Source organism: Biomphalaria glabrata, chromosome 11 (genome assembly GCF_947242115.1).
Source record: "Biomphalaria glabrata chromosome 11, xgBioGlab47.1, whole genome shotgun sequence".
In the NCBI taxonomy this organism is placed as follows: Eukaryota; Metazoa; Mollusca; class Gastropoda; family Planorbidae; genus Biomphalaria; species Biomphalaria glabrata.
In genome coordinates, this window is record NC_074721.1 from 5,234,511 (window position 1) to 5,246,802 (window position 12,292).

At 32.9% G+C, this 12,292-nt stretch overlaps 1 protein-coding gene across 2 annotated transcripts in view; it reads right to left on the reverse strand.

Annotated features, from left to right (window-relative positions):
* The window catches only part of LOC106056134 (uncharacterized), a 69,843-nt gene that overhangs the window by 19,360 nt on the left and 38,191 nt on the right, over positions 1-12,292 (reverse strand). For both annotated transcript variants that reach the window (XM_056045469.1, XM_056045468.1), the window contains 12 exons: positions 12,016-12,264; positions 10,708-10,927; positions 10,445-10,614; positions 9,439-9,600; positions 8,497-8,619; positions 6,946-7,071; positions 5,950-6,069; positions 5,577-5,699; positions 4,247-4,492; positions 3,282-3,416; positions 746-871; positions 4-126 (listed from right to left, as the gene is read on the reverse strand). In XM_056045469.1, coding sequence (XP_055901444.1) covers positions 4-126; positions 746-871; positions 3,282-3,416; positions 4,247-4,492; positions 5,577-5,699; positions 5,950-6,069; positions 6,946-7,071; positions 8,497-8,619; positions 9,439-9,600; positions 10,445-10,614; positions 10,708-10,927; positions 12,016-12,264 — 1,923 coding nt within the window. The remainder of the gene's footprint in view (positions 1-3; positions 127-745; positions 872-3,281; positions 3,417-4,246; positions 4,493-5,576; positions 5,700-5,949; positions 6,070-6,945; positions 7,072-8,496; positions 8,620-9,438; positions 9,601-10,444; positions 10,615-10,707; positions 10,928-12,015; positions 12,265-12,292) is intronic.

The following is a 12,292-nucleotide window of genomic DNA, read 5'->3' on the forward strand; positions in this document are numbered from 1 at the left end:
TACCTTCACATTTATCTTGACCTCTCAGAGTGAAGCCCCTTGGACAAAAACATTCATATTCATCGTTAGAATTTATTCTGCATCCATAGCTACAGGTCAGGTTTGAGGAGACACAGGGATCTTTGACTGGAAATAATATTTCATATTTAACAAGAAAGCATGTCCTAGATATGTTACAACAACTATTAGTGAACTATATGTAGACATGCTAACTGATATAATGACTATGATAGGATTCAAAAATACATGGTAAAAAAAATAAGTTCTGTAACAATTTGAAATTGAAAGACCTTGAAATTCTAGGCTAATGTAAGCCCCCCTTTTATGGCTCTAAACAATTTTTTTAGTCTGGGAAGGATCCAAACTGATGTAAATTTCTTATATTATATTATTACCAATATCTCATATCCCAAGATTATTTTAGATTAGAGGCAAAGCTGAAGGCTGAGCACACAAGAAAAACTCCATCATGTGGGTATCCTTCCATAGAACAGCTTATTGCAAAATGATGTGTGGATCGTGACATGGTGTTTGAGCTCTCTTTCACCCCCACCAGTGCATTAAGCTCTGCTCCATTTGGCACTCTTTACATAGGTTATGTTTTGCTTCCATTTTGGTCTAATTGTCTTCAATAACAAATGTTTGAACCCAGGCGCCACTATGCAACTGGAAAGCATTGCTCATGGCTCTGTAACGAAGTATATACTAATGTGCACCTATAGATAAGATAAATACATAGATTTACCTTTAATACAAGACTTCCTGTCATCATCTAACATGTAACCTTGATAACACAGGCAATTAAAACTTCCTGCTTTGTTCTCACAAGACTGTTCACACTTATCTATGCCAGTGCTACACTCATCAATATCTAAAGAAAAAACAGAGATCACACAATTACATAAAAATGATTTATAAAAGATTGCTAAAAGTCATATTTATATTGTAAGTGTGAGAAAGCAAAATAAAGATTGAAACAATGTTCACAGTTCGTCTTATTTTCATTTTAGAATGATTATGAGGGTTTCCATCATTTCATCCCTGGTCATTTCATCTTTGGTCACTTAATCCCTGGTTATTTCATCCTCTGATCCAACAAATAATAATAGTAAAAAGTATGAAATTAACAATATTTCATTAATTCTTTTTTTACATAACAAAAAATGCGACACTTCAAATAAAAATAGAATTTAATGTCATTATTTATTATTATAGCTTTTATATAGCGCTACTTTCATGCTTATAGCATGCTCAGAGAGCTTTGGTCCAATCTCATTTGTGGACCAGTGGGGGGGGGGGGGGTTATCTAAGAGTTGGTGTTCCGTGCTGCCTTTAGCGTTCATTAAACGCAACTCTAAAAAAATTAACTTAAATTAAATTAATTAACTCTAAAAATTTAACATCTATAGATATAGATATAAAAATTGTTTTTGTGTGTTAATTGAATTCAATAAAATAATCTATTGATAGTAGATTGATTTGTAATTACTTGATAAGTGTTGCATACAGTTATACAGTGCAACAATTTATTACTTTAATGTTAAAACAGGGATTAAAACAAATTGATTGTTGGCGATATGAATCAGCTCCAGAGGAGAGTCGAAGTCAGCGTTTATTAGAATAAATAAAACGTTACAAGTTGAAAATGACATGCCCATATTCAAGATAGAGTGACATAAAGATAAAGTGAAAGATGGTCATCTGAAAATAAGTTATCAGTGGCATGATCTTAAGTATTCTAATCATTCTCATCTCTCAAAAGATTTCCACTACTATCCCCACATCTTGGCCTTTAATCATTACATCAGGAAGGTGGAATACTATAAACACTATAATAACACGTCAAAAATAGTAAAAAGCATTCTAAATAAGCATATTTATATATTAGATGAAATGAGGGCTACAAAGAAAGCCTTAACAACACAATTACACAATACTAAAAAAAAATCTAATTGAGGATGAACTGACCAGTCGATGATTTATTATATAGGCAATTATAAAAAATCTCAAATATGGCCCAAAATTTGAGGTTGATCTGTCTAACTCGAGTCCCAGTCCCTCTCCCACGAGCCTATTAACAGGTATGGAAATGCACTTTAGTTTTGGAAGGACAACATGCAAAATATTTACTGTTACCAGCATGGCTGAAAGGGTTCATCAAAAAGACGAAGATTACATTCTGGAGGCTCTGAGTTCAGAAACATGTAAGTCTATTCAAAACATATTGTCCCTGCATTATTAGAATATCTCATATATGGCAAAAAAATATATATAAAAAGCTTGCTTTTGTATATAACCTGTGTGCAGAATGAAGAAAGTGTTGATAAGCTATGTTTTTCAAAAGTTATGATGTATTTTGTGCACCTTTTAGCACACAGAATAAAATTCTATTTAGTTCTCCTGCTCGAGGCTTCATTTTTTTTTACTTAGTTGGCAATACAGCATTCTAAACATGGTTTCATTTATTGTGAAAATCCTCAATATGTTGCAACAAAGGGGCTTAATTCTACTCTTTCAACTTGATGTCACAGACAGAGCCAAAACAAAAGGGCTTAACCTGCTCTTGTGATATCATGAGAAATATTCACAACAATGACTTTGTGAGAGTGGAATCAAATCGTAAGTTAAAATTCAAAATTTATCAGGTTAAGACCACATTTGTAAACATTATGCAACCTAGTTACCACCTCATCCAGCAGAATGGTATAGAGACAGCAATACCACTAGTTTAGCTTAACAAATCTACCTATATAATAACAGCGTTGTGATTTTGATTCATTTATCCTATTCATATTTATTAACCTAAGTTTTAGAAATTTAAATTCTTGTGTTTGTTCTGTGATTTATTCATTTATATGTGCTGTTGTTTCTTAAAAGGCCATAAAATTTATCAAGTTAAGACCACATTTTTAAACTTTATGCAACCTAGTTACCATCTTATCCAGTAGACTGGTATAGAGACAGCAATACATATTTATTAATTTAAGTTTTAGAAATTTAAATTCTTGTGTTTGTTCTGTGATTTATTTATTTTTATGTGATATTGTTTCTTAAAAGACCATAAAATGTACAGAAATATAACAACTGAATATATACTTAATTAAATTAAAATATCAGCTTGACAATTTACAAAATCAAAACATTAATAATAGATCTGATAACTACCTACCCCTGAATATAGAGTTAGGGACTAGACCCCAACTAACTGCAGATAGCTCTGTATGTTTTAGGGAGATTTGTTATCTAAGGTCCAATCTAAAATTTGTACTACATAGGCCTACCTATACAAAAGCCTTCATTATTCCTGGCATATCCCTTCTTACAATCACAGCTGTAGCTGCCAATGTTGTTCACACAGACTTGAACATTTAGATCACATGTTGTGTTGACTGTTGGGTCTGTACACTCGTTGATGTCTGGATGGAAGTACATTTTTGTTCATATCATTACAAATTTAATCCATCACTCAATTATTCTGAGACATTGTTTAAAAAAAGGCAAACATTGTGTATTTTATAAAAGTACTCCAAAGTCAATAATTTACAGGAGTGCTACATGGCTGGCTATGCAACATATTGTTTCTTGTTTCACTAACTAGATGGGCCTTTATTGGGACATCAGTGGGTTTATGTAGTTTAGCCCTGGACAAAGGCATAGTCCTAAGGGATTTAAGTCAGACTGGTGCTTTCCTTGGACCTAACAAAATACTTGAAGATTGCTAATCTTAGACACTAACTGCAGAATTAGATAGGAGGATCCTAGGCATAGAATCAAGATGCTAAAACCTACAAATACAACATCACTGATAAAGAAATTTAAAACAGGATCACAATGCAGATTGGGCCCCATGATAGCCTGCTGAACACGGGCAAAAAAAACTGCATCAAAATGTGTGACCATCACAGAAAGATCATTAGGGTCACAAAGATGCCTTCCTGCAGGGCTCAATACCAGGTTCAAAAGAAGAAGCAGACAGTAAAGGTGATGAGAAGACAATATGATTGGAATGGATGGGCCTTTAGGGCATGTCAATGAAAGAGACTTGTCATGTCAAATGATAGAGAAGTATGGAGTCAACATATCATGTGTGGTGTCCCAACAGTCTAAGAAATTAGTAAGGCTAGGTTAGCCCTGGACTATTTCTGTGGAGATATGGAATGTGGACTATGAGATTTAACTTGATACCATCTGCTTCATACAGAATTAATGACATATCTATAGCCTCATTAAACATAAGTGAACTCACCTATACACTGTGTGTTGTTCATCTTGTATCCTGTTGGACAAACACATTTGAATGCTCCTACTGTGTTCCTACAGACTAGACCCTCAGCACAAGCTGTGGGCTGGAGACATTCATCCACATCAATCTCACAGTTCTCCCCTGACCAGTGCTCATTACACACACAGCCTCGGATGGCATTACATGTTCCACGTCCATTACACTGGCAGGTACTGGCACAGTTGTTGCCATAGTAAGGAGTCTCACAAGCTGAAGACAAAATAATTACATCCTCCAACAAAGCCATCACCATAGGTAAAAAAAAAAAAAAGAAGTATTAAGTAAACCAACTTACACAACAAAAACATGATTCTATTTTAAATATGTATATCTTAAATTTTTCTCCTAATTTGTTTTTAAATTTATGCTAGTTATATGGGCTGAATAAGGAGGCATAGTTGCAAAGCAGTAAAGTGCTTGGCTTCCAAACAGAAGGTTCCAAGTTCAAATCCTGGTGAACACTGGAATTTTTAATCTCTGGATCCTAGGTTGGCCATGTGCTGGCCATGTGACATCCTCGTTAACCGTAGGCCACAGAAGCAGATGACCTTTACATCATCTGCTCTATAGACCACAAGGTCTGAAAGGGTAACTTTACTTTAATTAAGGCCTGGTGGTTGAGCGGTAAAGTGCTTGACATCCAAACCACAGGTCCTGGGTTCAAATCCTGGTGAAGACTGGGATTTTTAATTTCGGGATCTTTGGACATTCTGTGTCTACCCCCTCCCCCAGCTCTAATGGGTACCTGACATTAGTTGGAAAAAAGTAAAGGTAGTTTTGTAGTTGTGCTAGCAAGTGACACACTCATTAACCGTAAGCCACAGAAACAGATGACCTTTACATCATCTGCCCTATAGACCACAAAGTCTGAAAGGGGAACTTTACTTTGTATGGGCTGAATATAAATACAAAACATACACATTGGTCCCCACAATGTGTAGATTATAATTTATCGATGTAGTCAAGCATATGTTACCTTAGCTTGAAGGTCCATATGTCTAATGTCCATATATCAATGTACTGAATAATCTCTTTCATTGCAAATATTTTTTTAATTAAATGTTCAATTAGCATGTCTAAGAATCCTTTATTAGTCTCTCACTTGAATAGATGTTTAAGAAACTCAGGGGTTACCAGCTAGCTAATTTATGGTTAATAGGAAGCATCAAAGTCTAAACGTGAACCTGACAGTATTCCATAAATAGCAAACTAAATCAAACACTTTCTTAAACAAACTTTATGAACTAATGAAATGACCTAATTTATGCATAATAATTCCCATAATTCAACCTACCAGAACATGAGACTTTGTCTGATGACAGTTTGTACCCAGTATAACATAAACATTCATAGGAACCATCTAAATTGTTGCACTGCTGGCTACAAGGCTGGTTACCATATTTACACTCATCTATATCTGAAATATTAACTATGTTTTTAGTATTTAATATACAATCGCTTTTTTTCTAAACTTTATTAGAAATATATAAATTTAAACAAATTAATAAAAAATAAAAATAAAGAATTAAACAATTCATCTCTTTTGATAAAAAAATGTATTTAGGAAAAAAATTATATCAGCACTTTGAGGGATTAGTGTTAGGCTATACTGAATAATAAATATATCTGTAATATGTTATTTTTCTCTGATATAGTTAAGTTTATACCTTGACAGTCATTGATAGAATTTGGATTTGGTTCATATCCCAGTCTACACCCACAGGTCACATTCTCACCAGTGATACAAACTTGTTGACAGTCATAACACTTCTCTTTGATAGAATCATCTGACATGGAAAACAACAGGTGGTTTGAGTCAGCTTGTACAATCATATTTTTTTTTTTAAACGTATATTGTATCACTAGTCTGCACATCAAAGAGACAAATGATTCAATACAAAGAAATTTTCTTCCCTTTTGTTTTTTATCATTAGTTTCACTGAAAAGAACTTTACTTATTAAATTAAACACCCATATGTCAAAACAAGAAAGTCAATTAATAAGCAAACAATTGAAAACAGTAAAAACTATTGTATAGGTTAGATTAGAACTTGCTAAATAAATGAAAATATCAAATTAAATTAAAAAAAAAAGAACAACAGTCGAGATGTCACAAGAGATTCGACTCCCTTCAACAAGGCAAAAACCCAAATTTCTGACCAGCACCTTTTTTTCATTTAAGTCATGGTTTTTAATTATTCTCTCAAATTTTATTATACCTCTTCATCTCCAACTTAACAATGAAAGAGATGTCATTAGAAAGCCAGAACTGCTCTTGATTATTTAAATGGCTGCCTGGCTAGTGGTGTGCATTTTGGAATGTCATCTGATGGTCCTGATCATTTTTTTAGTCCCAAATTAAGTTCAAACTCCGACTAAAGTCAACAAAATCAATATCATCCTGCATAAGTGATGGGCTAGGATGTAATAAATTTCATTTCTGCAGGAACATCCAAGATTGTTTAACAAAATAGCTAATTATATAGTAACATATTTTACTGAATATTTCTACCCATAAAATAATGTAAAAAGGAGACCATAGATTGCCTTTTGTAATCAACAACAATTAGATAATGATTTAGTTTTAAATGCTGGAATCAGAAGGGTTATTACAAGTGGATCAATCTGCATAAAAATGAGGTGTAGATTTTTTAAATTATTACCTATGTTACATGTGTATCCATCAGGATCCAGTGTGTATCCTGTATAACAAGAACAGGTATAGCTTCCATCTGTGTTGCTACACTTATGTAAGCAGTTGGAGGACCTCTCCTCACACTCATTGATATCTGTGATGGAAATATTGTGTTAATTATTTTGTATTTTGTAATTATTACTGCAAGAGGTGACAGGTGAAATTCAAAAACACTTTTTTATTGAAGAAAAAAGCAACAAATAAATGGACTTGATGTGTTTAACAAGTCTGCATAGTATGACAAATTATATCTCCAAAAACCTCATTTAACACATCTGTGAATTTAGCATGGATTAATGCAAATCCCAGTTTAATGACGCAGTTATGGACCAGAAAGTTTGTCGCTAAGTATGTTTTGTTGTTAAGCATGAACCAAAAAATTTGGGTAGGTATTAATCAGTTTTTCATTGTAGAGTAGGTAGCAGTTTTTTCTTTTGATAGGGGTACAACAACCATGTCTTGTCAACATTGAAAGTTTGCTTTGGTTGATAGCCATCTTCCTCAATTATCTCATCCAGCACATTAGAAAATTAATGCTTGCAGCTTCACCATGAACGCTTCCGTAGTGTTGGCTATTGTGCTAAATGTTTTGGTGCATTCTTATCCTCCTTTTCAGCCTGACAAAGATGCTAATTGCTTTGCTCTTTATGATATAAAGACTAAGGAACATTTTCTTGCTTATTTGGTTGTCAAACCAAATCGCCAGCAGTTTCTCCATTTCATGAATCTGTTCCTTATGCTGTCTAATGGTAACAGCCTTATGGTCACAGTACTCTTTGTTGTCTCCTTCTCTTTCTCTGTAAGTATCAGTGGAATGTCAAAAGTCCATGCTGCTGGTGATAGCTAAGACTTTCATTCCACCTTAGTAATTCTGGAAGATCTTCATCTTTGTGTCTAGGTCGATGGTTTATCAAGGGTATATATTTACTGTTCCAACTTCAAGTTTAAAAGAATTAAGCAGAAAAAAATTAGATACGCTGAGTCATTTTACTGCATCCTAGTAGCGTTTGTCTTATATCAATAGCACCTATGACTCCACAAGTCAAAGGACTTAAAGAAGATACAACACAAGTCTATCTCTTCAAACATACATCAAGACAATCATGAATAATAATGATGCTTTTTTTTTTATTGTTACTCTTAATATTGGTCATATTTCTGGGTTGAAAGACATGCTTGATTCATCTGGAAAATAGTTTAAATTGTTTGATAATAAGAAATGTCTCTGGAATGTGCATGGGAAGAACAAGAGCATAGAAAAGATACAAATTTTATGTACTGTAGTAAGCTTTTATGATCACTTACATTTCTGATCTATTCAAGCTTAAGTTTTATTTTTATTACTAGCAAATTATAATAATAATCTTTATTATCTATAAAGAAATATGTTTTACAATTAGTGATAAGTAGAAGGCAGTGCACTTTTTAGATGAGTTAAGTGATCAATTGAATTATCATATAAGTGGTATAACAAAGATGGATATTACCTGCAGTATTAAGTATAAAAAAATGTATTAACCTTTACATGTTTTCTTATCAGTAGCATCAAGTCTAAATCCATTTCTGCAACTACAAACGAAGGAACCTTCTGTATTCACGCATGTATGATCACATGTTTTATTATTCAAACACTCATCTACATCTGAAGGCAAGAATAAAGTGACAAATTAGATTGTAAATTTGTATTGAACAGAAACTAAATGATTACAGTTTTTAAGAGCTCTGAAATATATAAAAAATTTGATTAGAAAATGTGAAAAATACTTTTTTTTCAAACCAAAGATTATATTAAGTGTAATTTTAGTTAGGAGAAAAATGGGGTCATATGGGTGTAGGTTACCGTATTAGCTTTTCAATGTATTGTTTTTTTAAATTAAAAATTGCACAACTTTAATTAAAACTCAAGGGCTCAAGCCTCCTCAAGCCAATGATAAACACTGTGCCAGAGATATGTTTATGAAAATAGAATGACGCGTAGGACGTAATCATCTTCTTTTTTGAAGTAACGTCTGTATTATATAAGATAAGATAAGATAAGAAGGTTTCATAGCTATCCATTGTTAGTTTCAAATAAATATAAAGGTGACTAGTTCATCCTACATTGCCACATCATTAAAGTACAATATCCTTCCCTTATTTGATTCCAAACAAAATAATTAATTACCATTAGTTCATCAACTTATTGGTAATTCTTTGTATTGGTTCTTTTTCATTCAGGTACAAGAAATAATTATGCAAAAATTTAAGTTGATCTGAGAATGTGTGTGGAAGAAATGATGTGTTCAAAATTTTTACCAAACAGGCAGAAAGACAGAGTGATTTGATATAAGCTCAGTATAAATGATTTACAAATGCTCAACCTACAAAAAGTAAATGCAATATATACATGATTTATTTTAAAGTTGCTCATATTAAAACAGTGCAATTTGTTATTTAACAAAATAGTAACAATTTTACTGACCTACACAGGTGTCCATTGAGGACTGAAACCCAGAAGGACAAGGACCACACTTGTATCCTATGGTACTATTTCCTTGTTCAGCTGCTGTTAGATCAGTACATGTCTGTCCTTTAAAACAGGGCTGACTGGCACAACCATCCGCTTCTGACTCACAGTCTTTGCCTGGAAAATTGAGAGTTCATTTTAAAAGTCTAAAGAAAAGGTCTAAGTATAAATGTTTTTTAATATCACTTGAGTCAAGGTAGGCCTACTCTGCTGTAGACACATTTAAGGAGGATCAAAGAACCTTTTTGTAAACATACATCAATTTTTAAATCAAGAAAGAAATATTTTATGATTTCTTTACAAAGGCTTTTAGCCAAGACCATTAGCTCAACAAGCTAGATATATAACAACAAAATCCTAGTCAAATTAGTTCTCTTAAGAAAATGAAAAACAAAAAAACATCTCTCCTTATGATAATTAATGCCAAGCCAGAAACAGCTAGAAAAGGATATTGTTGACAACTTAGTAAATAGAAAATAGTTTTATCTGACAAGCTTAATTTGAGATCTAGCATGAAAGATAAAAAATTTGGAAGACAACAGTTGTGTCTTTAAAAAAAAACAACATAAGTTAGAGTTCAAACATATGGCATGTAATATTATTATCTTATAAATAAGAGAGACTCCTTTAACAAAATGATTTATGGGATTCTATTCTTTTCACTCATGTTGATAAAGCATGTCGCAATTGGGTTTATTACACTCTCATCCCAAATATTCAAAATCAAAGACATAGCCATTACTGACTTGTATCTCATCCTTGCATTCCAGGTAACTGTAGACAGTAAAATGTTAGGTTAAAAAATAAATAAAAGGGAGTGTGTGGCAGTGGTAGAAAACAAAATGGCTAGGCCAGGCAAAAAATAGTCAAGAACTAAAAGGTCTGCACGCAGTAGTTAGTCTCAGGCATGTTTGTAAAACATGTAACACCAAATATACTATACAATTTCATTAGGTCCTACCTGTGTATGCTGCCGGACAACTACAAGATAGAACTTTGAATTTTCCAGTTTCATACTCGTCTCTAACATTCTTGGTGTCACAAGTACCATGATCATTGCATTGAGGACAAACAAGGATTGGGATATACAAGTCTGGAGAGTAGCTGCCTTTAGAATCTACTGCTCGCACTCTAAACATAAAATATATTTTTAATTTTATAAAATGTTTTCATAAACTGATATAATATCCTATTTTATTATAAAGTGATAAAAATTAACATTACCTCAAAGAGATAGGCTGCTTAGCATTAGGTAAATAAGAAATAAACCCAGTGCTATTGACACTGAGTCCAGTTGTATTGACTAGAATCTCAATGCTGACTGTGTCTCCATCAATATCATCAACTAAAACTTGTAATATTGAAACTGTTCCATTTTTAACAAACCAGAATCCATTATTATCCAGGCTTTCATTCTGTATCTTAAGTGTTGGTGGTATGTTGGCTGGCAAATAGTTTAACAAAGTAAGTAAATATAGCATAAAAAAAAAGCTTAGTTGATTTTTTTCTCTTTAATAACTTTCTGAATTTTAATTGTTCATTAAAAGTAACTAATTAATTTAACAAATAATAATTAATATTATACAATTTTTTGCTTAAGTTCTTTTAAAAAAATCTTCAACTCATGGGATGAATGGAGTGTACCATAAACCATTTGGCTGCCTATCAATGGGGCTCAAGTTCAAATCCTAAATCAATTGGTGTTATGTTTGTTGAGAGTCTAAAGGCAATATAGAGAGTCAAAAGTCAATATGAAAATATTTTCCCAAAAACTTACGTCAACAAAAAGAATTGGACAAAAGCATTAATTTGGAATTTTTTTGTTAAAATTTTTTCTACTCTTTTAATATTTTTATTGAACTTCTTTTCAAAGTAATTTTCTTTCCTAAACATGTATACATTTCATAATTGACTTGATGTTACTTTCCTGGTGTTGCTAATTCTTTAGCAGTCAAAAATAACAGTCCTTAGATGTATAAAAAAAGTAAAGTTACCCTTTCACACCTTGTGGTCTAGAGGGCAGAGGATGTAAGGTCATCTGTTTCTGTGGCTTACAGTTAATGAGAGTGTCATGTGACCAGCACAACAACCAACCGCCTTTACTTTTCCCAAACTAATGTCATGTGCCCATTAGAGATGGACAGACTCAGAGGCACCCAAAGATCCCGAAATTAAAAATCCCAGGATTCACCAGGGTTCAAACCCAGGACCCCCCATTTAGAAGCCAGTGATTTACTGCTCAGCCACCGCACCTCTCCTTCGATGTATACTTGAACTAATTGCAACAGCAATTAGTATTATTATTTTACTTTTTTAAAAATAGCAATTCTAGATACAGTTTTTATTTATCCCTAAAGGCTAGTTTCACGAGTACATTCTCTTAGCATTAAAATAATTTTAAAATATTTATTCAGTTCAATAAACTATTTTAAGGCTCGAGTATCAAAAATACAAAATATAATAAACTAGTATTCAATTTAAACTCCCACAACTGTTACATCGTTTAAAAAATAATATATACAAAAATGATACCTAAGCTTATAATGACTGCATCCATTTTTTCTTTGGCAACTTTTGTTGTTGTGGCAAACTCCTTGTCCCCAGTTACGAGGTAATCAAATATACAAGCATCATTAGTTTCTCCACAGAGTTCTTTAGCCTTGGCCACTGCAGTAGGATCAGCTTCATCTCTGTAGAATGGTTCAAACTCTGGATGTTGGTAGGTTTCTGTACTCTCTCCAGGGAGATAACTAAATACACTGGTTGAAGAATTCACTGCCCCTGTTTGATCAATTTTTAAAAAGACATT